Source organism: Micropterus dolomieu, linkage group LG15 (genome assembly GCF_021292245.1).
Source record: "Micropterus dolomieu isolate WLL.071019.BEF.003 ecotype Adirondacks linkage group LG15, ASM2129224v1, whole genome shotgun sequence".
In the NCBI taxonomy this organism is placed as follows: Eukaryota; Metazoa; Chordata; class Actinopteri; order Centrarchiformes; family Centrarchidae; genus Micropterus; species Micropterus dolomieu.
This window is the reverse complement of record NC_060164.1, coordinates 13105403-13133329: the sequence shown is the minus strand read 5'-3', so window position 1 is coordinate 13133329 and position 27927 is coordinate 13105403. Positions and strand designations below refer to the sequence as shown.

The window sequence follows — 27927 nt, the reverse complement described above, 5'->3', positions numbered from 1 at the left end:
GCGCATGTGTCTGAGCGTGCTCGTATCGCACTTGTGACTGCTTCTAAGGCCATGGACCATGAGGTCTTCACATTATGTCTGTTGTTTAAACCTCTCATACCTTCACAGACTGACTCCACAATCCTCCCATTCATCTTAAAAGCACCCAAACCACGGGAGTCAAAGAAAAAAGCTCCTATCAGTCCCACTGACCTTGAGGCTCTACATGTGTATAATACACACATAAACGCACACTCCTCCTCCTGTACTCCGCGTAATGTGACGTATATCAGACATGAGGTAGAGACAGATGATAGATTTGAATAGGAGATGTCTGATGTCATGCTTGGCAGCCAAATAAGCCTGCAGCAACAAGTCGTTAGTACAGTTATTCTACTGGAATGGGAAATAAGCTAATTTGTTGGAAATGAAACACTGGGAATCTGTATGTTTTACCTTCTGGATGCAATGAGTATAACTCATTGCATAGGAGTTTTGCCCTGGAAAACCCATTAAATATCAATTATTTAATTATTTATTGATTAAATGAGCATGTGTAAGTGTCAGCAGTGGCCATGATCTCACCAATACATCCGTTTTAATAGAGTTGTGGGGCCATATTAGGGAGATAAAGCTGTAAGTGGAGGGCAGATTGGGCCATGACAGTGTCAGGGGTGAGACATGTGGCACACACTAGAGTATGTCTGCTAACACCCAGACGTCTGCTGTGCCACACAGAACTGATTGTTCCACAACCATGGGCCCTTCCATCCATCCCTCTACCGGTCCATCCCGGACCCAGAGAGGACTCTTCACTCCGGGGGTGACTAATGCTGAATGACAGGCACACACTGATCAAAGCTGCTCCTGGAAGCCCTCCTGTCACAGTTCGGAGGGGGTAGCGAGGAGACGATAAATGGAGAGACAAGAGCAGTATGCCCGGTCTGGACCTGGGCCAAATATCAAGGATCAGACAGCACGGCTGGACTTTATTAGCTTCATCATGGACAATACACTCTCCATAGCAGACCTCCACCATTGCCAGATTATCTCATCTCTCTTTATAACCCAGTGACCCAGAGCCACGTCACAGTGGAGTTTAGGAGCCATGAGATGAAGAAATGTCTGGTTAATAGATGCTGAATCTGGCCTTTACACTTGTCTGTGAACATCTTCTTACTTTCTTTAGAGTAGTTATTATAGTTGCCATGCCAGAAGAGTCTTATCTAACTTTTTGTTAGCTGCTTACAGTATCCATTTTATAGAGCATAAAAGCAAATATTCAACTTTAAAGGCAGTTCTCAGAATCCTATGGACGTTGTTATGTTAGTTTGATGTGCCTTGGAGGCAACAGGCGTAAAAAGCTTTCACGAAACATGATTGAGTGAAGGTCTTTGGCAGTCAGAGGAAAAAAATGTTTTGTGTGTGCATTTGTGCTTTTTTTGTGTCTGTGTCCACCACTATCACATCTTTCAAGTGAAAGCAAACCCCTGAGCAACAGATGAAGTAAACTCCCGTTTGATTTTGCCTTTAAAGCATGTTTATGTTTGTAATATAAAGTTATATACATCATGTCATGTTATATCCTGGGAGCATACTTTTCTCCCATGTTACCCATTGTGACTGGAGCCAAGGAAAACACTTTGCTTGGCCTGCACTCTGCTACTCTGAATTACTCTTTACCTTTCCCCATCAGTACAATTGGTGAAAAGTGGAACTTTACAGCAAGAAAATGTGTAAAATCTTCTTTTCCACACAGGAAACATACTGCCAGTATTTTCGCTGATCTACTCTGCAACGTGTTTCTAGTCAAATGCCTTTGTGAGATTGTCTGTTTAAAAAGATGAAGCGGGATTTTCCATGAACTCAAATCTCTGGCTGAACTGCTCTTCACCTCCGCTGAGGACAAAAGAAATTTCTTAGCTGAATAAAGGAAATCAAAGTATTTGAGCAATCAGGGGCTGAATAGGACACACTCGGAGGAGAAAATTGCTCCGGGGGTTCAAGAACTTAATAAAAAAGTTTTATCTTGATTTGACACTGCTTTAATGCCTGTCTGACGTTTCCACTCTACAAGGGTGAGGTTAAGGCATAGGAAGTGCTTTGTGACCTCTATGTTCTACGCCTCAAGGCAGCCTTTACACTGAGCAGCACCCAGCGCTGGAGCTCAGTGGCAATGATTGCTTGTAGGAGCTCCATGCGTTCGGGAAGCCCTTGATGTGATGGATGAATGAAGGGCACAGAGTAGCACTCTGGACCTGATTGTGTTTCTTTTCAGTCACCACATTGCCAATACAAACCTGGACAGGCAAAGACAAACAGGAGAAAGGCCAGAAAGTCACTTTCCCTCTCAAAACTGCGCTCACCAGAAGTCACATAGCTTGTTAGGCTGTGGAGGGACACGCTCCATTCAACAAACTAATAAATATTTTTTCCTTATGTGTCGAACACATCAAGATTGTTAATGTAGTACTTAGTGACCAACACCATTAGTAATCGTCAATGGCAATCGTAATTGTGGCCATTTAGCTTCTGTCCAAACAATCATTTGGTCGGTTAAACATTGGTTAATGTTCTTACGTGTGTGAAGTTGAGGCTAAAAACGCCCTTGACCTTCTGGCCCTCCTTCATGTTGGCTTTGTGCACCAAAGGTAAACCAATCCACTATTCTGCTTTGTGTCGCTCATCATATCTTAATATATCATTAGGATTGTTTATGTTTATGTAATTATTCCCTTTTTTGATGGAGCCAGAGGAATAGTGTCCTAATATTGCATTTGATCTGGCGATCTTCAAACATGTTCCCATAAATCCTGAAATGCAAATCATAGACCCGAAGGATTCCTGTGGTGCCTTGAGGTCTGAGTGCAGTTTTGATGGGGTGAAATTCAAAAGAATAATCATGGTTTTGGGGAATGAAAACTGAAACTGTAGCCAAGCAGGGTCCTCTCTGAAGTGCTTCCGTATGCCTCATGAGTCAAAAGGCCTATGATTTCATTGTTCAGCCAGTACAGTATGTGTTCTGAATTCATATCGTTCCTTTCATTATCCACCCAAATCCACCTCATTAAGTCAGCCTCTCCTGTTCCACTGAAACTGTTTCAGTGAATCTCAAAAATGACTTGTTTAATTTCAAGCTCCATCCACAACAATAAAATACTGTTATAGTGGCCCCAGGTCTGTTCCTGAAATAGCACTGTAAGTGTCTGCTTTAATAGCAGAGATCAGCATGAGTGTCTTTTAAAATCGATCTAGTCCATTGCTCTGCAGTTTGGCCAACCACAACAAGCAGCTTTAACAGCGCGGGGGCTGTTCCATGTGGAACCAAAATGTGTTCAGAACATTTCTGCTTGACTTCAAATGTCTGTTTGGTAATGATTTATATTTAAGGCAAAAACTAATACGCATATATTCTCACTTTTAGTGGTTTCTAGCCATGAAGATAGTTTTTGTTATATATGCTCAGGTTTTGAGATATCAGTCATTGCAGCCCTTTCTCCTAAAAATGTTTTTTGGTGGTGCTCAAAAGAAAAGGAAAGAACATGCTCTCAATCAAAAACATTGACAGTAGGATTATTCAGACTTATTATCCAGAAGAGTTACTGTTGAATATTTTTAAATGTCGTTTTTTAATGCTCTCAGCACCACAAATGAAATCCAGTTCACCTCCGGCAAACTTTTGAGGAGGCAGATGTCTCACGGAGAAAGCCAAATCAAATAAACCCCAAACAGTCTGCATTCTAGACACAACTAAGAGTTGGTGAGAAAATATGTTTTTTTTGCAATTTGGGCAAATCAACCCTTTAAAACTATTTAAAAGGCAGTGGTAATAACTATGTTGTAAAAATAGTTATATTCTTCATTCTCCAAAACACCAAATGCAGAGTCTCATCTAGACAACAACAATGCTGTAGACTGTGTGGAGAGAAGCATTCTCATCCAGTATTCTGGATGGGAACATTTTGGAATGTTGTATGGGCAGTTTTGAAAGTAATAATTGGTTATCAAATTCCCAAGACCTGTGTTTTCTTGTAATTAACCTAACAATGATATATGCGAAGGACAGAGCTCTTGTTAAAGTTCTCCTTAGCAGTGACCAAGAAGGCAATCACAAAGACCCTGGGCTAAGTGGAGTATCAACATTATGAAAACCAATAAGACAGTTTTAAAAAGCAAATTACGAAGAAAAGGTCAGTTATGAATGTGTGTCGATAAAAATGAGTAGCAGAGAATGTGGAGGGAACGAAACAAACAAGGAGGGTAACGCTGTGGTGCAGCAGAGTTTGGTGAAGGGCCAGAGAACTGGGGTCCACTCCCTCTCGTGTCCTTTACTGTATAAACCAACATGGCACATGACCAGCTGTTTTGACAGCCCTGAAGGAAGTCGTCTCATTGTTTTTGGACATCGTTGCATCAGTAAATGTGTCTTTTGCGGTCAGTCTGGCCACAGCCACATCTCAAGCAGCTCCCAGCTTCAGCAGCATTCCAGTACTATTGTGAATAATCATAGGGGTGTGTGATGAGCACCAGAGTGTCTTTCTTCTGAAACCTCGCTGTTGCACGACGCCTGGGAGGACGGAAGTGGACTCTTTTTTGTTTTTATGACTGTGAGACTTTAAGGAAGATGACAGCTGACAGATGCATCGCTCTTGGTGCCCGCTGGTGCTGTTTGAAGACTTGGATTGGATCGGAGGGTGATGCTCATCAACCACTGGTCACGGCTGAGCGAGGTCCAGAGGGTGTGAGGCACGTTACTTGGCCTCAAGAAAATGAGAAACTTTCATTTTCACACTCCCACGTCTTTTATCGTATATCTACTCTTCTGCTTGAGAACTTGAGAGCACCCTCTGATAAAGAGCTTCACGGTGGGCAGGTCATCAGGACCATGTGAGTTCCCATGGGAATGGTTGATCTGCCCACTGCACCAGAAAGATGATGTGGTTGAGCCGTTTCATTTTCTTGCTTTTTTTCTTCAAGGCTCTCACATGACATGACCCACAGTTAATTTGGATTCCTGAAAGCCCAAAGCCAGTACTTTATTCTTTCTTTGTGTTTTATGTTCTTTTTTCTTCTGTGGAGCTGCTACTGAGCAGAGGAGCTTTATCAGCCTTGCTTGCCTGCTGGGGAGATAAAAAACCTGCAGTGCTGGGTCTAATGAGTCCAGCTTCTTGATTTATTCCACCTCAAAATCCAAGTTCTGCATGTCTCTTTCCAAGTCTGTTCCTTTTGTTCTTTTCCTCTCTGGGTAGGTCAGCAGCTGTAGATAAAGTCGGTTTTTTTTTTGGGTTTTTTTTAGCATGGACATTTTCTTATTCTCCCAAACACACATACACACTTACATTGGACACTCTCACCAGCTGGCAGCCTCGGACTGTGGAAGAAGAGGGCTTTGTGATTGAGGACAACCTGCTGGGCATGCTCTAAACTCACCCACAGTGCTTCAGGGGAGAGGAGCTGGGAAAGGAGAGGCCTGGGAGAACACAGAGGCCTCAAAACAGCGGCCAGTGACCCAGCCCGCTGCTAACACTTTACATTATCGCCCCGACACCATTACAATACACACACATGTACAAGGGAGGGAAAGATCCTAGTCGGGCTTGGACACTCCTAAATAGAACGTACGGTAAGAAATAACAGTTTTTAATGCTAAAGCAGGGAGCAACCTGGCTGCTGCAGAAATGGGGCCTGCTGCACAAAGTCAACCGAAGAAAGTTCTGTAAATTGTGTGTTTCATTACTGAGACGGGAGGGAGAAAAAGAAAGAATGCAGGGGGTTGAGGTTTGACAGACTTCTATAATGTGTGGGGCACCTCGACATCTAAACGTAAAGCCAAATAAAGTGTTGGTGCCAAATGTACAAGTGAATTTCAAAAAGGCTTCATGCATTATTCAAAGATAAAAGAGCACATAACACGTCAGAGGAGAAAGAATAATAAACTCCCTGCAGGAAGAGGCCTGAGTGCAGCAGAGAAAGGCTTGTCAGTTGCCTTGAGTGTGCTTGTGTGTGTGTGTGTGTGTGTGTGTGTGTGTGTGTGTGTGTGTGTGTGTGTTTGTTCAAAGACAGCAGAAGATTGATGAGCCTGTCGTCTTTGGTGGTATTGTGGTATCATGGTGACAGTGTAATAATGTAATGAAGTGGAGATTTGAAGTGGGAGGTAATGGCTGTCAGATGTGGTAACATCCAACAGGTGTGCCTTGCCTATGACCACCTATTCTGTCTTTTCAAATTCATTAGTGGTAAGTACTCCAGGCCCAGTGTTGACCATTTAATAAAAATTGGGCATGGAGAAAGTGATTTTACTTAACATTTTCTTAGAAGTCTATAAACCTGGAATAACACATGCCTTTGTCTGACTTGTACCCGTACCTGTACTCATGTGGCATGGAAGGGACAGCTGATAAAGACAATTCACAATATTTAAACTCTCTACGTAGGGGCAGAACAACAAACTATAAACACAACATTGATATTATTATCACGTTATAAAGTTGATATGGCTATAACATGTTGGCAAACAGTTGCCTATTTACTCAGAAATGCAGCAACATCATCATTCATTTGACAGATGAAAGCGGTAACAGTGTACTAAAACAGCAAACTTGCTGACGCAAAAGCGGGAGCGCTAAAATTACGCTAAAATGCTCCGTAGAGCTAAGAGGAACTGCAGTCATGTGATTCTGTATGAGCGACACCTTTCACATTACATGTAGTCTTACGTGCAGCTTTTAAGTTCAACTAAAGCGTAGCGTTGCTATAAGAAGACTGCAACTCATTTAAAATATTTTGGAGGAATTTTTGTGTTCCATGGTGTAAATGTTGTAGTTGCTTTTCCACACTGCCAGAAATGAACTTCTGACAAAAAGAGCCCTTGTAATTTAGTGGATTTGTGGCCGCAAAAATCACATTTAAAGATATTATATGTGAGAGCAAAATATAAATTACTGGCAGATTCAACCTGTCAGTTAAGTCCTGCTGAGGAATATAATCATCCAATCCTCATAAATGAGACGGAACCTCTTTCTTACGTGCATCCAAATCACAGGTTAGAAAAATGTTGCTTTTGTCTAATTACCCATGACATCAACTACCAAATGATTCATAGTATTGCACGACACAGTTCATCCTGCCAGGCGAGATCAGCCAGTGTGCTGTCTGGATGTGTGACATTATGGAAACTATTAGTGCAGAGATGTTGCACTGCAGCTTCAATATGCTTCAGTCCAGCATTTCTCAGTTATGAGCAGCAAATGCCAATCTTTCTGTTTATCTAAAATCCCATGTTCGGAATTAAAATCACCAAAATGCTAGCCTCATCGTTGTCTGCTACCCTGCGAGGTCAGAAGCAGTTGTGTTCCACTACCTCTTGTGGTTTCCATGTACTCTTTAAGGCCAAGTTGTTGTTTTTTTTGCCATGATGTGAAATCAAACTGCAAAGGCTTTTTTCCCCTTTCTCGTTAAACATGCTCCCTCGTTTAAGTTTCCAGCCTGTGTTCTCTCTGGGGTCTTTACCTGGTAAACAGGAGAACATCTAAATCAGTGGAAAATGTGCCTCACAGCGTTGGGAAGCACTTCTCCCCTTTGCCCAGCAATTCTGCAAAGGTATAAAATATTACAGCCACATCAGCTGGAGACCACAGACTGAACCACAATAATGACATGAGAAGTAAAATATGGAACTAATGAGAGAGAGAGGGGTGAGACAGGGAGATCTTTACAAAGTATTTAGTGTACAAACACTGATTCACCAAAAGCAATGCTATAAGCTGAAAGAACCACGTTCAGGTGTCTGTTGCACAGATGAAACAGAGTCACCGTAAAGCTGGTTGCAGCCAGACTCCTACGCTCCCGCTATTTGATGTCTTAATAACACAAATGAATCCAAACAACTTGCCGACTTCCTGCATGGTTCTATCTTTGTCCAAGAGAAGCAGAAATTAGCATGCTTCGCTCTCTCTGTATGTATGCATGTCATTGTCTATTAGCATGTACGAGCGTGGGTGCCTGAGCGGGTGGAGGAAAAGGACATTAAGGAAAGCCCTGGTGAGGTGTTTTCTCATGGAATCCCCCTCCAAATGCTACTAACTTGTTAGAGTTTCCAGCCACTTGAGACAAACACTGTTATTTTAATACACACACACACACACACACACACACACACACACACACACACACACACACACACACATTCCTGCTCAATCACATAACAGCCTACATGAATACAAACGTGCCAAACCATACACAAACTTTTTGATGAAAACAAGGTACTAATGTTCTCAATTTTGTCTTGGCTTGTAACCGGATTCTTGCTCAACATAGACCAGAAGAGTGTCTACATATACCAGACTGTTAAATTGTTTGCTTTCTAAAATTGGTTGGTTAAAGCAATGTGAGAGTAGAATACTGTGAAACTAAAAAAAAGAAGAAAATAAAAGCCTCCTTATGTGTTTTACTGCCCCTGTAATAAGGTCACAGGCACAGAGTGGTCACAGCTCAGTAATAGTTGCATGGCCATGGTTGATTTCAGAGGACTGATTGATGCCCTACAATAATGATCTCCATGTCCCATGCTGTGAGGTTCACTAATTGTTAAATAGACTGAAATATGGGTTTGTGCTTCAGCAGCAGCATGACGGGATTTTGACACAGGGCCATCTGTTAGTTTCAGCAATAAATGTGAGACTTTCCTTGTTTGTGTTGCAAAGGAATTGTTAAATTTATACTTGTCTTTGCAAATATCACACAAGCTCCTGCACATCAATGTGTAATAATCTGATTTCTAATTTAGTTCCCACCAAAATCGACTTTTCCAAGAGATAGAGATTGATAGTTTGTTAATATAAAAGCATATTAGATTAGTAAGGAAATTTGATTGATCAAGTATGTGGTGAAAAGAGGAAGATTATGTATTTATCAAAAATGTTTTTGGCTGTCAGCTTGTAGCTTCCTTGACATGTGTGGGAAAATGTCAGAAAGTTAGGGTAAGGTCACACTCATGCACCCACTCACACTTATCCACACATACCACACATATGCACACACATGCAAATAAAAAATAAATATAAACACACACAATAATTTTACTCAATATACAGTAATTAATGACCGTTCATACAGTCTTTCTATAATTCGGATAAATGATGCCTTAAATAGGAATTAATGATGTTTCATACATGCATCTATATGGTGATTTGCATCTGTAATGCCTCATGTGAGAATGAAGATATTTAGCTGTCAACAAATCCCCCGGGGACTGGAGAAGCTATTGTCTCCCCCTGCTTGTGGTCTCACTTCCCAACATCAGAAATAAAAATAAAAATGACACTCTCTGCATTTGCACACAGCTTCAAAGTAAACATGTTTCTAATTATATTCAAAATCAAAAGCTGCCGGTGCTGCTCTGTTCACACATCACACTGGACATGTACTCAACAGAATGTCTTGCATGCACACGCAGTCATGATCCAAACTCAAAATTACAATAGCAACCTGTGCCTCTAGAGATACATGTCTCTATCTTCACCAGTCTTTGGCACGGTCCTGCTGCCCTCTCTTTGTGCTCTAAACAACATCTTCCCGTCCTTAAAGAATGCTTCTGATGGGCCTCTTTGACATGCATTGTTTGTGCAAGAGAATTTAGACCCTCAGCCCCTGGCCTTGGCCCTCATCTGCAATACAACCATAGGCAGGGCTGCCACTGTGACTAATGCCTTATGGACCTGCATCTCTGAGTGTGTATGTGTGCATATGTGCTTGTGTGTGTGCATGTGTGTGTGTCAGAGAAAGAGAGAAAGTGTGACTAATGCCTGCAGAATGGTATTTATACATTAGGGGGCCATTAGTAGTTTAGGCTCCTGGGTGGAACAGCAGGGAGGGAGACAGGCATTGTCGTGGCCCCAGTCACCCTTATCACAGCCAGCCACTGCTGTTTCTGCCTCACACACAGCCATTTTGAGGATGTGAGAGAAATAAACAACAGCTGCCTGTGCATTGGAAAATGTTAAATGAACTATTTAGGATTCTACTCAGTAGCTAAACGTCACTATTTTGTCTCATTTTAGGATAGGTTGTTAAACTGCACATGTTGCTACATGGATTAATTGGATAGTATACCTTCAATGTCATTCTCACATATCCCAGAAACAACCAAGTTGACACATCTACAGCAGGTTAAAGACTAAACTGCCTGTCCCACTGCTTGCCTTTTTTTCAGCAAATCACTGCAGAGCCCTAATTTGCATAAAGTTCAAATGGAAACTGCATAAAAAATAATGGAAGTGTTGCACACTGATCCAAGTTGTGGTTGATATTAATCCAGGATTCCCCTGGCTGATTGTAGCTGATTTTCTTTTAATTGACTGCAATAGCAATTTTCATCAGCATCACAGAGTTGTTGTTGGTGTTTATGTTTTATTGTCCCCTGCAGCAGAAATCAAAGGGCATTTGGCAGCAAAAGACAAGAAAAATGGACAAAAGATAACAATGAAAAAAATTTCCAATATACAGTATTTACGGACACTTGATCATACCCTATCATCATTCATTAAAAACATTCATTAAGAAATTTACAGTTTTTTTCAATTGCTAACCTGCATTGGTCAAAACTGAAGTCACATTGCCAAAACTCTTCACACAGTCAGCGAAACAGAAGTGTATGTGGACCAAACTCTGAATAATTTTTCATTGCTTTCACACAAAATGCATTCACTGACCACTTTCTCCAAAATCCATGAACTCTTTTCCCATTACTACTTCACCATCTGCAAAACAGTATATATCTGCCACACATTTTTTAACACACGGTGTCCAAAACTGTTAAAAACACGTTCAAAACAAAATGTTTGCAAATTTCCTGCATTTTTGCTGTAGCTGGACAGATATATACAGAAAATCTTGCTTATATTTTAGCAGAATTGGTTCAAGGGGCTGGTACATCAATTACAGACTGTGGTCATCAGGCACCAGTGTTACAGTTTTTTTTGATTGCTAAACGACAGTGAGCACAACTGGAGCTACATGTGCAAAACTCTAACTACAGTCTGCATAGCAGCAGTTCATGTGGACCAAACTCTAGTTCGTTTTTCATTGCTTGAACACAGTTTTCAAAACTCTACACACTTATCCCATGACCTTAACAACACTGTGGATTTACAGCACTTTGTTCAAATGCTAACACACTGCTGTCAAAACTGTGAATCACACATTCAAAACATAATAGATTTCAGCCTTGTGCCTTTCGAACACTGCTGATTGCAATTTCAGCTGAAAGGGTAAGCAGGTGTCTAGTTTTGGACTTGTTAGTGAACACACACACACACACATATAGAGAGATATAGATATAGATATAGATATATATAGGTAGAGCTCAGAAAGACTAATTTTGGAAATGGAACAAGGATTGGAGGTTTGTGGAGGGAGACAAAGAAGACAAAGAGCTGTTATTTCAGATGAAATAAGGGCTACACTTATAGACCATGTCGTGAACCATGGTCTCTCATTGAGAGAGGCAGGGTTGAGGGTGCAACCCAATCTGCAAAGATCCACAGTGGCATCTGTAATGCGAATTTCCATCATATTGGACAGGATTCACAGTTACAATTTTACTGTATGCACTGTAATTTGTTGACAGAGCATGTCACTGTGATGCAGAAAATAAAAAAACAAGACTATTTTACAGCACTGCATAGCACAACGGAAACAATTACGAAATACGAAATGGAAACATGAAAACACCCCCTCCGGTTGATGTTCCTGTCTTTTGGGCCACAGATTCTTATTCACAGCACAACAGATCAGAACTTCATCAGTTTACTGTAGGACACATTTACAAAACAAGCCTAATAGACATACGTAGGAAAATGCAGATTATGATGTGTTCAACCATTTTGCATGTAGTGACTTATGCAATGACATACAGTAAGCAATTGATAATGTAAGAAACAGCAGACAAATGTACATAATAATTTGCATAAATTTGTCAAAGCATGTGCAATTTGCAATTTCTGAAAAGACTGAGAAATTGCTTTTACATATGATGTGCACAAGTGACTAGATGATGTGGAGGTTGAACAAGTAGAATTTCAATTGTGATCTGAGAAATGTATCAAAGTGACTGAAAACAACTGTATTCTATAATGAAATACTGATTTATCTGAAAATATCAGTCACATTTCAAGGATAAAAGTTCAACAAATGTCCGTAATGCTTTCTGTTGTTAGTGTTTTGTAGGTCAGTGTGTTATGAGTGACAATGTATGCTTTCTGAGTGGGTATTTTTGCATGTGTTTTGGCTGAATGAGTTTATTTTGAGGCTTATATGAAGTGTTTTGGTGGTTTGAGTGACTTTTGGAGGTGAGATTAACTGTTTGGCCAGGATGCATGTTGGTAATGCAGACTGTGTGAAGAGTTTTGAAAAAGTGGCTTCAGTTGTGACCTTCGCATCTTAGCAATTGAAAAAAACTGTAATGGCCTGTGGAAAAAAATAAAACTTGGAACTTGGAGTAGAAGGCAACAGTTCAGGGCAAGGGGGTGTCCCTGATTACCCACAATGCTGTTTGCCTTCTTTAGTGTTCTGTCATCCCCACGCTGGTGAAGAAAGCTCAGAAACAGCTGTATTTCTTAAGAAAACTCATGAAGGCAAAATTCCCGTGCCTCATATGTTCTAATTAACTTGTGCAGAATGTATCCTCAGCGGAAACATCACAAACTGGTATGGGATGTGTATGGCTCAGGACCAGAGGGCCCTGCAGCAAGTGATTAAAACAGCTCAGAAGATCACTGGAGCACATCTACCGAGCATCAGTGATAGCCACAGCCTGTTCAGTCTGCTGCCGTCTGGCAAGAGATAAAGACGTTTCTGCTGTCGCACCATCAGACTCCACATCTTCTTCCCCCAGGCTGTGAGATTCCTTAAATCATCCTCAGCACTCCACCATGTAAAATAATATTATTTCTGTATATAATGTTTTACAATTTTTGTATAATAACATTTGCTTTTTGTGAGTAGCATAAAGGGAACTACAAAATTCAGCTTATAACATATTTTTTGTTTGTCTTTGATTTTTGGTTTTCTTTTTGTGTGTGTTTCTCTTGTTTCTTGTTTTGCTATGTATTGTATGTTTGTAGTAGCACACTCACATGGTAATAAGATATATATACAGTATCTCCAAATTACCATTTTTATCAAAGTTGTGGATTTGATCTTAATATACAGTGCTTCACAGCAACTGCCCTCATAAAGTAACAAATGATATTTTACTAACAGCTGATGCTTCAGTGTTAACTCTACTTACTCCCTACTCCACGGTTTTGCATTTAATTCTGTTGATCATATCATTTTTGCTGAGAGACTTTACAATGTTGTTGGATCTGGTTAGAGTGTTTAAATTGTAACTATCAAATAGTAGTTGTTGGAGATGTTTCCTCTTCTGTGGCTAAACTGTGGTGTTCTTCAAGGCTCATCCTTGGCCCAGTTTAATGTTCAATTTCACAGATCGCTCCAGTGAGTGGGGTGGGTGGTAGGGTCCTCTCTGCTGCTGACAGGACAACTGTTTCTGAGGACAGAGATACTGCGCCAAAGGATGGAGTTGCCGTGGATTAAAATAATGGACGCTTCTGTGGTGCTTCTGCTGTGGATGTGAGTGTTTTCATGCCCCCTGGATAAAAAATGTAATTAATACAACTTCAGATAAAGGACCTCAATACGCATTTGACCCCTGTAAATAATAGCTGGGTAGTTGAGAATAATTTTGATTCAAGGTACAAGGTTGTTTATTTGTCATTATACAGCACAAGGCTGCATAATGAAACACAATTTGTAGTCCTTTCATGCTACACACACAACATATAATTAATTGTATATTAAAATATGGTAACATATGAAATAAAACAACATATAGGCCTACAGTTGTTTATGTACATTTATACATACATGTATATACCAAGAACATTCTGCAGTGCATTTTTTGAATTTGCATCTGGGGACAATGTAAACAGTAGCAACCAGATGATAATATGGTTAAATTAAAATGACTTGTTTCACTTTGATTTGGATTGAATTTCAATAATTTGGGCCTGTCATGACCACTAAACTACTGTTTATCAGTTTAAAGGAATTCAACAACACACAGACACACATATATATATATATATATATATGTACGCTATATATATAGGCTATATATATGTATAACATATAAACATAGATACCATGTATACACTTGTTTGTTTTTATTCAAATTTGGTTGGAACACAAAATGTCATGACATTATATTCTAAAGCTGTCTAGATTCTACATGTAGAACTTTTTTAGGGATGATTTCCCAGAACTCCTGTTGATCCGACTTCTCCAAACCTGCCGGATACAAGCAGTTCACTGTCAGTTTGTGTCACATTTTACTTTGATAAGAGTTACAAAGATGTTTCTTCTGTGTTCCTGTTGTGGAAAGGTTTGTCTTCTAGATGTACTGCACATTATCTGTCATTTTCCTGCTGTGTTAATTTGACTTCAGCTTCACAGTTTCGTAAATACTTTCTGTGAAGCTAATTTGTTTCATTCATAGTATATCCATTTTTTTTTTTTTACATCAGTTTCTTCTTAATCTTGTTTATTTTTCTATACAGAAATCAAATACTGTTGTAAATGTGGTGGCAGATGAGAGACACGCTCAGACACGCAGCTCTCAGAAAAGGTATAGGAAATCATAACCATTATCCAAGAAGACCTGACTATTTCTTCATCTCCATGGTTAGGTTGATTAGCTTCCTTGTTCAGTTTGAGAAATCAATGTGTTTGTACAGTGTCAGTAGACACAAACCCTTATCCTGGTCCAGTTAGTAGCAGAGCATGACTAGTGACTCGGGTGTGACCTAGCATTCAAGGTCATCATCAATATATTTTACTAAGAAGAAATGCTTAGTATAGGAACAATAAAAAAAAGTTATATGTAATAATGTCTCAACAAAATGCACTAAATGTAGTTAGTCTCACAAAAATATTATTTTAACCTCTCTGAATGTAAAAAAGATCACATCTTGTAATGTTCAGCATTCAGACACCTGCATCATGACTGCAAATGTGCTTATGAAGTAGGGTGCCACTCAAAAATAAAGTTTCTAATTTTCATCTTCCCACCCCCCAAATGTGTTAATAATGTGACAAAAGCTAAGTTGACAAAATTTGAATGTTTTCTAATAATTTTTACTGGTAGCTCAACACTGACAAAGTTTTACAATATTCAATATTTTCCAATTTTATCATGTAATATTAACTTTAATATCACTGGTAGAATAATGTTAACCCCCCCCCAAAAAGAAGACACATAGCTGCTAACAGTTACTTCATAAGTTAATAATAACCACAGAGAATGACTGTATTGCAGCTTAAAAAACAGCTACATATGTTTTGTTGTAGGCTAGCTCTCCAGCTCACAGAGTAGCTGCAGATTTCTATGAAGTGGACGAAATACATTCACATGTAAACCAGATAGACTTTCAGATAGACCTTGATTATGGAAGTGTTGATGTGGCATAAGTGGGCGGCTTTGACTCAGGGTAGAATGTTCATCCCCTTAAAAGAAGGTTGGGAACCTGAAATTGCTCCTGGTGGCTGTGCCATCAGTGTGTGAATGAGTTAATTTCTGTTTCTGATGAGAAGTTGGGTCTCTGCTCAAAGGTGGGTGAATGTGATGTAGTGTAAGGCACTTTGAGTGGTCGAAAAGACTAGAAAGGTGCTATACAAATACAGCCCATTTACCATATGTGACAGTTCATTCGGAATTGGGGGTGAAACCGGAAAATGTTCAGACTGTAGATCACTGAGCTCGGAGGAAAGTTCTGAGAGCCTAAATGTGTACGTCCGCACTGCGCTCCAACAAATAGAAGCGACAGCTGCAGAAGAAGCTCTTGTTAAGTGACCTCTCTTGAAGTGTCCTTTACTATACCAGAAAATAACTGGTAGGTGGTGCTAAAAATGAGAATAATTAAGATTAACATGACACATAGATGCGATACGGTGGTGCAGTTGTTAGCACTGTCACCTCACAGCAAGAGGTTCTGTGGATCGAGGCCCAGGCCTTTCTTTGTGGAGTTTGCATGTTCTCCCCGTGTCTGTGTGGGTTCTCTTCATGTTCTCCTGCTTCCTCCCCAAAATATTATTCTGATTACATAGTATTTAAACGAAATAATAACACAAATCAGAATATGAAAAAGAACAGTTAAATGATATAAAAAATTATAACAATACTTACTCAAGGATTAATTTACTTTGGTAGAGAAATCTTGAATTAAATAAACTTTTTATCGCAATGAAAGTAAATATAAAAACATTGAGCCCATTGAGCTACCAGTAAATATTAATATATCTGAATGAAACCTCTCACAGTTAGTATGCATCATAAAAGGAACAGGAAAATGTTGACATTTTACATTGAGAGGCACCCTATTATGAAGTCTCATGAAGACTTGTCTTTGACTCGTCTTTAAGGACATGACTTTAGACCCTGAGAGGCTTGAAATATGAGTTGGACTCACCCTGAAACACTTAAAACCTTTTCTAGTTAGTACAATGATGAATTCATCTTCAGTGATTAATCACAAAGATTTATGATTTCTTCTAAACATGAGCAAACATATGCAACAGAAATATCAACCGTGGTTTTCTTTATCACCAGTGTCCACATCCTAGACACTCCTGCCACTAACAAGAAAGATGAAAGGACCCCATGGAGGTATCGACTCTTCGGTCGGCCCCTGGTGTGTTTAACAGAATGTGACATGGCTTCATATTGACCAAATTTGAGTAGTTTGTAGGAAATATTTGTTCTTGTAAGTTGTAAATACAGCAGTATTTGACAGATTTTTTCTAATAATAATTTCTTTTGTTTTCACCACCACCAAAAGAAAAGGCAAAGGTAAGCACAGTCATCCTGACTACGTTTAATTACTTCTACAGTCCATTTGTTAGCTAGCACATTCAGTGCCTTAGAGAACATCATGAACGTGGGGAAATAAAACTTTTACCCAGCTAGTTATACCTCATTGTATTTGCACTTTACTAGACAGACTCGAATGTTCTCTCCAGCAAAAAATTAAGTTCACAATAAGATAACAATGTTTCTCTTTGTTACCAGTGTCACCACTTCAGCTGACAAAACCACCAGGTCAAAGCAAAAGGCTAAGAAGCCCTGGTGGTGGTGCAAGGTATGCATGTTTCACACAAGGTGCACAACTCAACGTGAACCAGATATGCATTAGTTGATGTGTCTTTGCATGATTAACCAGGATATTGCTTTCTTCCATCAGAAAAGCTGTCGGGTCTCACCTGCTCCTGAAGGACAAAGCCTGAAGGAGCAGTGCCACTCCTCCCCTCAGCGGGACATGGTGGTGGTGGTGTTTAAAGGCGGAAAGGAGGAGGAAACGCTGCTTAACGCAGACAAGAAATTTCAAGTTTTGCCCAAAAACGTGGGAGAAGATGCTGTCTCCAGCACTAATACCCTCAGACATCAGCAGATCAAGTGTCTTGGGTGAGTACATCTGCGCGCGCACACACACACACACACAGACAATAACAAGGATATGGAGACATGGATCCATCAAATCACAGTAAAAAAGAGCTGGGAGAAGATGAGCTGAGCTCAAGTTTGTGAACATGTCACTGGAGAATGAATGATACTGACACATGTTTGACTTGTTATGTTTGTGTGTCAGGTTCCCCAACCCAGCACAGATTTGTTACCTGAACTCCTGCCTGCAGAGCCTCCTGACACTGGAGAACTTTGTTAAAGCCTTCAGCTGTCAGGAGCAGGTTTGGAGTTTGATCCCTGAGGCTTCACTTTTGAGGTACAGCACCCATCAGACACAACCGCTCATTGTATCTCCAAGTTGTACCCTGAACCCTGCAATTGTAATGGAAGAGACAGTACCTCAGACCCCCTCCCCCTCTCCAGATTATTTATGGACATCAGAGGGTCTCAACTCTCCAACGATACCCTTTATAAAATCCGCCTCCTCATTGCATTCAAGGAAGCAGTCTCTCTCTGGGCTCCAGAGTTCCAGGATCTCCACCAGAAAGTGAGTAAGCTGGTTTTAGTTGCTTCCTGATAGTGTATAAACATCCCTGTATGATTGTGTATGTCTGTCTGCATGGTGTGCATATGCAGGATGCTCACGAGTTCCTCACCTCTGTGCTGGATCAGATGAGGTGTTTGAGCCCGCAGCTGCAGATGAGGGCAGCCAGCATGGGCAGAGTCTATAGCTGTCCGGTGGAAGATAACATGGTGTTTAAGATCCAGAAAACAAGGACCTGTAAGAGGTACAACTACACAATTACCAATGCGTTTGGTTTACCCACATTTCTCAAAACTATCACAGGTATCAAGCCATGTAGATAGCGAGAAAATATGTTGTTCTGTAATTTTGGGGAACTGAACCAAATATTAAATTAGGTCACAAGAGAGAATTTAAATGATGAACGCTCGAAGAGTAGGCCTGACCTCTGTGGCTCTATTATCTTAACTGTATTGTCTTTTAATGTGTAGTTGTGGTGTAGGATCCACCAAAGAGGAGGAGTTTACAAACCTATCCCTGGACCTGGTAGCTGAACATGGCACAGTGGAACAGATGCTCCAGGATTACCTGATGGTAACAAACACCTCTCCTCATTTATTCACATTAGAACCGACTGATATAATGTGATCACACTGACAACCCCACTGCTCGTGTTAGTATTTGTATGGCTATAGAACTGTTTTTCTGTCATGCCTTTAAAGCCTGAATAGAAGTGAAAGCATGTTGGGCCTGTGCTGTTCTGCAGGAGACAGAGTTGGAGTATAACTGTGAGTGCGGTGCCACCAAGTCAGGCCTGTGCTTATCATTTGTGACCCTGCCAAGGTGAGTGATATCACGTCTACCACAAATGACCAAAGTCTTGAACTTTACTGTATAAAGGAAGTGGCCGTAGTCCCACAAAACCGGTGGGATTCCTGCACTTTCCGTCTTTGATGAGACATTAAAAAACAGCTGATACCGTAGCAATGGTATAACGGAAAAAATTTTGTGGTTTTGAAACCTTGACTATTTCAAACAGTGGTATACATTGAAACTGCTTGTTATTCACAAGGTAGTCACACCCTAAAGCATACCCTGCTTCATCGTCTATTTTATTCTAAATGGGATCACAATTTACTAAATAATCATCGCGCTGTATTGACGAAGACTTGAAACTAGCAATTGAGACCATAAACTCGTTAAGACAGTATTTACTGAGGTAATAAATCAAGTGAGAAGGAGGGTCATTTTCTCATAGACTTCAGTACAATGTGACTTCTTTTTGCTACCAGTGGAGTCGCCCCCTGTTGACCATTAGATGCAGGTTTATGGGTTTAAGGCACTTCACAGAGGCAACGTCTTTTACACAGTCTATGTTCCTGACCCCAGTGGTAAGTGATGACACTGGTTAACCCAGTGATATCAAACTTGGCACTACTGAAGCTAGTAATTTACAGAGTAATTGTGACATATTTAACATAGAAAATACTTTTAGAAAGAGTTAGTAGTGCCGTATTTTATCTCTGTCACCTGGTGCAACTTTTCTGTCTGTCTACAGAGTGCTGGTCTTGCACCTGAAGCGCTTCAGGTTTACTCAGTCATTCCAACTCATAAAGGTCCATGATCCCATTGTCCTCTTCAGAGAGCTGGTTGTGTCCTCCAACCAGGTAAAGAAAAACTGAATGACCTGATAACAAACAAATTGATCAGGCTGACATAAGTCAATAAGTAAGTGGAGTGTGTGTGGACTTTTGATTTGTGTTCCCTCTCAGGGTGGTAGCTGTTATAGTCTGGTCAGCACCATCAGTCATATTGGCCTCACAGCAAGAAGTGGTATGATAATAAATAATTTTAGACTGAAGATAAGCAAGAATCGCTTTTGTCAGAACTTTCTTAAATTCTGCTACAGTAGAAGAATACAAACATCATGAAAAACATTGTCTCTTATGGAGCCATTTTGTCTTTGACACCAATATAAATCTTTCCTGACTTTGATATTCACAGAATCACTGTTGTCCTGTATCAGTTGTAGTAAATTAACCTATGTCAAATCCATTGAGTCATGATTCAGCACATGTCAAAATGCTTCCACTCCTGTTAGGACACTACATATGTGATGGGGTGGATCCACATGTGGGACAGGATGACCCGACTGACCGCTGGTTCACATACAATGATGCACAGGTTACTGAAAGAAGCGGCGAGTCTGTGTGTGACCAACGGCAAAAAAATGCCTACATCCTGTTTTACAAAAGACATGTAAGAGGAAAACTGTCTTCAGTGCACTGCCATATGGACACTGAAGTGAAACACATCGTGGAAACTTGTGGCAGAGAGAGAGACACCCAACACAAACAGTGACATTCTTCCTCAGGTAGCACCTCAGACTTTTTTAAAAATCCACCAGCACAATATATTAATTGTGTGTTTCTATTCTCAGGACTAGATGGTGGGACGCTCCTTAATGTCTCTGGGTGGAAACCCATCAGCATGAGCAGGGACCTGAACTTACTGTTATTAACATGATGGAGTCCAGATGACCAACCACAGGGTGTAAAAAAGATGTGGTCTTACTGCAAGATAAGGATGAACATGGATGTTTGAGAAGGCCTACCAGCACTTCCAGCAGAGGATGTATGAAGATCATGTCCTGTGGGAGCAGCAGTGACAAATTCTACCGAGAACTGATGGACAGACAGTTTGGTCTGTTCTCTACAAGCCTTACCAGGCTTTCTCTCTGGGGAAGAGGGTAGACTGAAACTTATCTTTCAGTTTAACATTTTTTTAAAATTATTATTCTATTCTATTTTTAGTGTAAGTGTAGTTGTATAAATATAAGCTGTTATAGTATCTGTAGACTCTTTTGCAATGTAACTGGTGGAAAAGTTAACTTTGCATGAGTAAATTATTATGTACTGGTTACAAATGAAACTGATAACATTTTCAACTTCACCACTGTAATTATATCAAACAATATGTATCCAAACTGGCTACAATGGTTTTTCACATTGTGGTAATTGTGTTTGTGTTAGATTAATTTTAACCGCAAGACATTTGTTTTAAAGGTACTTTGAATTTTGACTGAAATCATGTAACAAATAAAGCACTTTAAACCGAGTTTTGAACAGAACTCAAGATTTTCAATTACTTATTTGAATGCCCGTGCCAACACACACACTGTTTGAACATCAAAACCGAACAAACCATTTACAGGTGAGAATATTCTTATTTTGGAGACAAACTGGTGATATTTCTGCATGTCTATGAAGCATACTGGGTACATTTCCACTAAAAAACACTGACCCTCCATTTCCTCTAGTTGTGACATCACATTGAGGGCAGAACGGTTTGTTCAAATGGTGAAATTCATCACCACTTTGCACTTTTACTGCGCTCACTTCTTGAGGTTAACATTTCATTCTTGACAGCAGTTTTTTTGTGTGTCCAGTCAGTGCACAAACTAAGTCTACAAAAGGGGAGCAACAAGTTCACAGTGGTACAGTGCTACATTGACCTGACTATTTACAGCAGTCATCCGGCTCAGGTTAATATATTTTCTACACATCAAGCTGACGAAGGAGACAACATAACAGAATCAACAAGGTGGTGTTGAGGAGATACGTATTAAAACAAAAAAAAGAAAAACATGAGAGAAGGTAGAACAATTATTCAGATGCTCTAAAGGTGTAGTAAGGTGCTCTGAAATCTAATTAAATCATTGACTCTGGGGAGGTCAATTGGTGGTGGGGGTTGGTACAAAATCGCGGCAGCTGACACATTTAAAGAAATACAAGAAAAAGACATTCATGCAATGTCATGCTAGTAGTGCCCACTTACTGTATGCCAACACTAAAAATAAACTATGCTGTATTGAGTAGCAATGCAAATTGAAGCTGGTGAAAAAGAACTTGGATCTACAGCTCTACACACTCCTTTACAGCTTGCCAACATTCAGTAGTTGTGGATGAACTGTTGCCATAGCTAAGTAGCTTAGTATCTAAGCGGCATAACTTACAGAGATCGACTGTAATATTAGCAGGTTTGCTAATTTTGTTATGAAAATAAAAATAAACATTTCAAACTTTAAATGAGGCTTGTGTGGATTTCAAATAAGTATTCTGAGGAGCAAAATGAAGATAGCTATCTATCTATTTATTATTATCAAAAAACCATTGACTTATGCAAGTAACGGTTAATAGCACACAAACTGAAGATGAATGTCAACTCTTGTCACAGGTATTATTACTCTGTGTCATTTGAAAAGCTTATTATTGCTAGGTAAAACTGGTTCCTGTGAACAGTTGCAGGAAGTCAGCAATCTATAGACTTCTTATACCTTGCTGACAGCTAGAAAATGAAAACAATAAAAATATTCTTATTCTTACACTATCACCACGATTCTGTCCAGATGGCAGGTATTTTAAGTTGTGGTCTCCTTCCACAATGTTTTCCAAGTCTAGACCAGGCCAGACAAAGAAAACACTGCCTTTCAGTGAACGAAAGACCATCTATTCACAAAATATACACTCTCTTCCAGGAGTGCATGAGGTGATAAGGTGTTTGTATAACACAGAGGAAGTCAGTAAGTCCCCAGTGGAGCTCGCTAATGGTGTAGGAAGAGAAAAGCTGTACAGCCACAGATAACGGATGAGAAACATAACAACTGTGGAATAACAGTGTTGCAATAACAGCAACCTCAAGTGGAAAACAAAAACTATATGAAACACACACATCCATCATTCTATAAATGCAATGACTACTATCCAAACAAAAAGAATGACAAGGCTTTAAACTGAAGTTGCCTTTGTGGTATGAAACTATTTTTCATGTTGTGTTACCCATCATTTACTTCACTGGCACTGATTCTGACATTTGGTTAAACTTTGCAAAGACATGAAAGGATGTCTCACAGCATAAATGTTCAAGTGTTTTGGTATTTTTGTGTTATGCACAGTGAGGTAGCACACCAAGGCCAAGGTTTGCCCTTCATTGGTTGGGCAGTGTTTGAAGAGCCAATGTGTGTGTGTGTGTATGTATGTGAGAGAGAGAAGCAGTAACGAAAGGTGTAAAAATACCATACAGCTCCAAGATAAACCCTCTCTCCCACGGTCTGACATTTACAGAGGGCTGGAGCGTGGGAGTATGTGAGGGGGTTGCCCTGTGAGTATGTTCCCGTGCATGCTGCGTGCGTGTTTGTGTGTGTATGAGGTTTCCCTCCACCTAGGAGAAAAGCTCCATTGATGTTAGATGGTGCTCCTGTCCCCATGTCAAGTGTGGACCAGGGTCAGAAGGAAACTCTGGGATTTTCCACAGGTATACAGTCGTATATGTGTGTGTGTGTTTGCATGTTTCCCATGTTTTCACAGAAATGTATGACGCTTTAAAGTGTGTGATTCATGCGTAATTGAGGGGGGAAATCTGTTTTCATGCTGCAGAGCTTTAGGAAGGGGATGGATGCCCCTCTGTAGGTTTCGTGTCAGAGGAGGATGAATCATTGTGACTGGTTGTATACTGATCTGAGGCCCAATAACACACAGCTTTTTATGGGTATAACAACGGTCTCAGGGGAGTCAGAAAAAAGGTATTTATGTGTAATGTAATAACAAAAAATGTATAATAATAATACAGCCATGAATGGCTGTAATGATATAGAGCATGGAAAGTAGGATAGTTACTGCTATACAAAGGTTTCTAGAGAAATATGAAATATGGGCTTTGTTCGATATCGCTCCTTCATTTACTTATTCACTTCTGCCTATATGATTCGCACTCAGCGGTTTATTCTATAGTGAGCACTAAATTGTGAGTTATAGGACCTTTATGGATCATCATCAGTGACAGGTGCTGCACACCTACACTTCTGTATAAACTACATTTTGGGATTCATAGCAGGAAGTAGTGTGCATGCCATGGACTTTTACTTTTGATTACTTACATTTTTTTGATCAATGTATATAGCATAAATTCCATACTCAAAATTACAATGGTGCACAAATATAGTGCACTATATAGCAGGGAACAGGAAATTATTTTGGACATAGCCATGTTCAATGCAAAGTTTCATTCCCCCATTTTTAAATATGTGCACCATCATTTCTAAAGATGGGGACTAAACCTTTACTAATATAGGAAATGTGCATGTGGCTTAAGTTCATAAAAAAGCAAAGTGAAAAAAGCAGTGAAAAATCGAAGCTGTTCTTTCCTCCAAACTGGCTTGTTTGACATTTTCATATCCAACACAAACAGCCCTTCCATCCATCTTTGCTGCAGTCTTGTCACCCTTTCCAGCAGCAGGCCCCTGCTGTAGACCTGTCAGGTCAATAAAATATGACCTTAGGCAGTGTACATCTGATAAAGTTCCTCACTTTACATGGTGACAGCCTGTATTGGAGTAATTTACTGGGCTTCAATAAAGGAGCACTCAGCTCCTTTACCTCCTCTGGCTCAGTGGTTTGTGACAGGCGGGCAAGTGGAGGAGCAGCCCACTCAGTGACCCGCCATGGTTGATGTTCATCACAATGACACTGACCTACTTAACTGCCATCTCCTCTTGGATGTCAAAGAAATCACTGCTTGACATTTAGAGAAAAGCTTGGTCAATATTATTCAGGCATGACAAATAATAACCTGCACTCTCCCTGATAACAGCTAGCCTACTACTGGCTAAATAAAAGAGAAAAGAGAAGAATGACTCTTGTGTTATCCTGGATGGGATTGGTGTTGTCTTTTAGAAGGTAGGGTAATTTGCTTACAATGTGTGCTCAGAGCACACACACACACACCCACAAACCTAAGTAGAGGCCATCAAAGCTTACGTCTCAACTTGAAACAGACACAGATTGATGGTGGTGAGGCAAAGAAGGCTTCTCCGCTGCTACTTAGTGAGAGGCAAATGTGGGAGGCAGTGACCCGGAGCAAAGGTCTCATCAGTGCCTGTCCCCATCTGAGGCCTCTCTGCCTGTCAAAGTCACATTTTAATCGCAAACATAATTTGAATTTACACTAATGAATACAAACGACTCCCAGGACTCCACAAGCCGAGAGTAATAAATTATTATCGCCGCTAACAATCGTATTTCTGAAGCCCTTTTTCAATTAGCCGCCCCTGTGGAGATGATCACGGAGGGCCCGCTCAAATGAAGATAAACGACACCCCTCGCAACGCTGTGCGTCTGCTCCTCTGATTTAATAGCTTTCTAATTCAGGAACATCTTCGACGTGACGAAGCGTGAGGCTTTTTTGTTTCCAACCAGAGCTTGATGAGAAAGTCACTTAATTGATAGCAGGTGCTAATCAACCTTGCTCTGATGTGATGCGTGATTTAGGAGGGAGTTTGACAAAGAGAAGATCGTCCTTGCCACTCAGTGACACAGACCATTCAGTTCACAAAAAGGGCCTTTTGCTGCATGCTGCAGGTTTTGTTCTATTGTCCATTTAATCAAATACCCATATCACATGATTGATTGTTTTTAAATTTGACAAATTATAGAACAGCCAACTTCAAGCGAAGAAAGATTCAAATATGAGCATCTCATTAGTAAATTTTGAATTTACTTATTTGTTTTTGGTTACCAAAGTAATCCTCTTGTGTCACACACTGTTGTTACCTCCTGTACAGAGCATCAGCAAAACCAAAGTTTATGCCCACTGACAGGTGCTCATTTACTCTGGCTGCTTGGAGAGGTCACTTGATAATTACAGCAAATTATGGTCTCAGTTCTTTTGATGGACATGCTGCTCCAGAGCACACAAGCCAAACACCTAACATATAATATTGTTCAATCTGTTCAGCCTTTGAGAGCGATAAATAAATAACTATATCTGCTAATGTCTGCTTCTTCTGCAGCTGTGTGATAAAAATAAATCAATGACAGGCTGGTGTGTTATTTTAGACAAAAATGTTCCACAATGTTCTGCATTCATTCCTTGCATCTTACCGCCATCAGCACATGGAGCCAGTCAGCTCGCACTTTTACATACTGATCAGTGCTCTACAGTATTTAGGGCGCTGTCTTTCCTATCTCCATTTTACATTAAAATTTATTTCTTTAGGGTCTAAAAGCAAAAGAATAATGAATCAAAAAATGATGGCTTATTTTGCATATTATGTACCATTGCAAACTAAATCCTATCTAACTGTAATATTTTGAATATGCATCATAACAGGATATTTTCATACTTTTTTGTGTAGTGTATCATAGGGTTGGGCAGGATCCCTTAGTATCACTACCACCAAAATTAAGTCTTGGAATACTGATACTAGCATTAAACAGAATCACAAAAATAATGGATCTGTCTCATGCCAGATCACGGTCTGAGCACGTGAACACTCCTTTTAGCGCATGCACCCAGTAGTCACCTTGTTTGGACAAATAATTTGCACAATAAACCTTACCGTTATTTACCATTTGAAACTGTCTTCCGTTTTAACATGGATCTGATTAAGCAATTTTACCAAGAATATTAAAAATAGACGCTTAGTGTTTGGCAGCAATTCAAATGCATTAAAAAGTAACCCATTAATTTTGCATTCACATTATAAATCATGGCACATAGATCTTCCCCACATGAGATTGCATTAGCTTCTTTTGAAATAATAAGTATTGGTATTCATAATTGGTCCTTCTTGCCCTGGTATTACTTGGTAATGGATCGGAACCAAATTTTCCCCAACCACGGACAGGTCTCTCTTGACAATGAGATTTTAATCTTAATGGTGCTCACCTGATTAAGTAAAGAAGAGCTACAGGACTCAAGAACTCCCCCCCTCCCTTGGCAAATAAAGTGAACTTGAACTTCTCTGACATATAAGACTCTTTTCACTGCTGGATTTACTTACTGGACACATGGTGGACATACGTATTTCCAAAACATAACAATTAAAGACCAAGCGGCCATGTGTAATGGTGTGCTGTATGTTTTATAGTTTTCAGATTTAACCAGATACAATGGAATAGACCAGGAAATTGACTGGATCACTAACAGTCTCAAAAAATGTAATCCTTTTCACAAAGCACCACTGGACGTAATTCTAGACCCCACTTGCAACTCACCACAGAAAACCCAATGGCGAGCCCAGCTAACCCTTTACATAACCAACTTAAGATAATTACAAGTGATCATACAAGAGGAGACCGTAATCATAATCGGCTCCCTTTGACAAGTCTGTGGTTTTTGAAAGTCTGGAAAGCCACAAAAGTGACATTCTGCTCAGAGAGGGGATGAATGGCTCTCTGTGTCTCTGTCAGCGGGCTGTCATCACAGAGGAGCCTATGGGGTCGATTTACAAAGGGCACGGTCAACAACAACTCCGAAAAACACATTAATGCTCATTTGGTTTACTGCTTGAAACTCAATAAAACACCACATTTTCACATATAGAGACAGTTCAGTTCCTAGAACAGAATTACCCACAGTGTAATACAATTGGTGTCTGTAACTTGCATGTTTATTTAGAAGTGGTGTAGGCTGCTTTTCAATGCATTGATGGCAGTGAGGTATTTGCTGACTTCCACTCTATGTAACACACAGGTAGATCAACATCACTGTTCCCTCCATCATCTGCTCGTGCTCAACATGTGGCTACTTCCACAGAAACAACTAAAACACAATTTTACCCAGGAAAAATCAAATTTGGCGATGACACTGACTCCCTTATAAAATGATCTCATACATGTGCTTTGGAGCGATTATAATCTCCATTTTTATACTGATCACATGACTTGTATGTGAAAGGTTTCCATCAGTTTCAGTAAGCTCTATGGGGCTTTATGGTGTCTTTCAGCTCATTGTTTTGGTTTTCCAACCTGCAACTTAACTGTATTGGTTCACTCTCACTGCTGTTGTAGTAATGCGTTTGGCCACAGCAGGCAGCTGTTTTTCAGCAAGAAAGCATGAAGAACCCACT

General features: G+C 40.1%; 1 protein-coding gene across 5 annotated transcripts; it reads left to right on the top strand.

The window, feature by feature from the left end:
- Positions 1 to 14298: 14298 nt before the first annotated feature.
- Positions 14299 to 21137, top strand: LOC123983692 (ubiquitin carboxyl-terminal hydrolase 37-like). 5 transcript variants are annotated; one of them, XM_046069973.1, is made up of 15 exons: positions 14299 to 14422; positions 14598 to 14665; positions 16646 to 16727; positions 16875 to 16885; positions 17105 to 17174; positions 17277 to 17497; positions 17682 to 17813; positions 17921 to 18044; positions 18170 to 18285; positions 18512 to 18614; positions 18787 to 18863; positions 19579 to 19687; positions 19793 to 19853; positions 20122 to 20377; positions 20461 to 21137. In XM_046069973.1, the coding sequence occupies exons 1-15, from the start codon at positions 14393 to 14395 to the stop codon at positions 20483 to 20485; spliced, it is 1485 nt and encodes a 494-aa protein (XP_045925929.1). In that variant the 5' UTR covers positions 14299 to 14392; the 3' UTR covers positions 20486 to 21137. The 5 variants fall into 5 exon arrangements, with proteins under 5 accessions (XP_045925929.1, XP_045925930.1, XP_045925925.1 ...); XM_046069974.1 differs by having other exon boundaries at positions 18134 to 18285; positions 20122 to 20279; XM_046069969.1 differs by having other exon boundaries at positions 18134 to 18285.
- Positions 21138 to 27927: the final 6790 nt, after the last annotated feature.

Coding starts and splice junctions, on each gene's coding strand:
- LOC123983692 (XM_046069969.1), top strand. CDS start 14,393: ATGTTTCTTCTGTGTTCCTGTTGTGGAAAG. Junction 18,615..18,786: donor TGCTCCAGGATTACCTGATG/GTAACAAACACC, acceptor GCTGTTCTGCAG/GAGACAGAGTTGGAGTATAA. Junction 19,854..20,121: donor TGGCCTCACAGCAAGAAGTG/GTATGATAATAA, acceptor CACTCCTGTTAG/GACACTACATATGTGATGGG.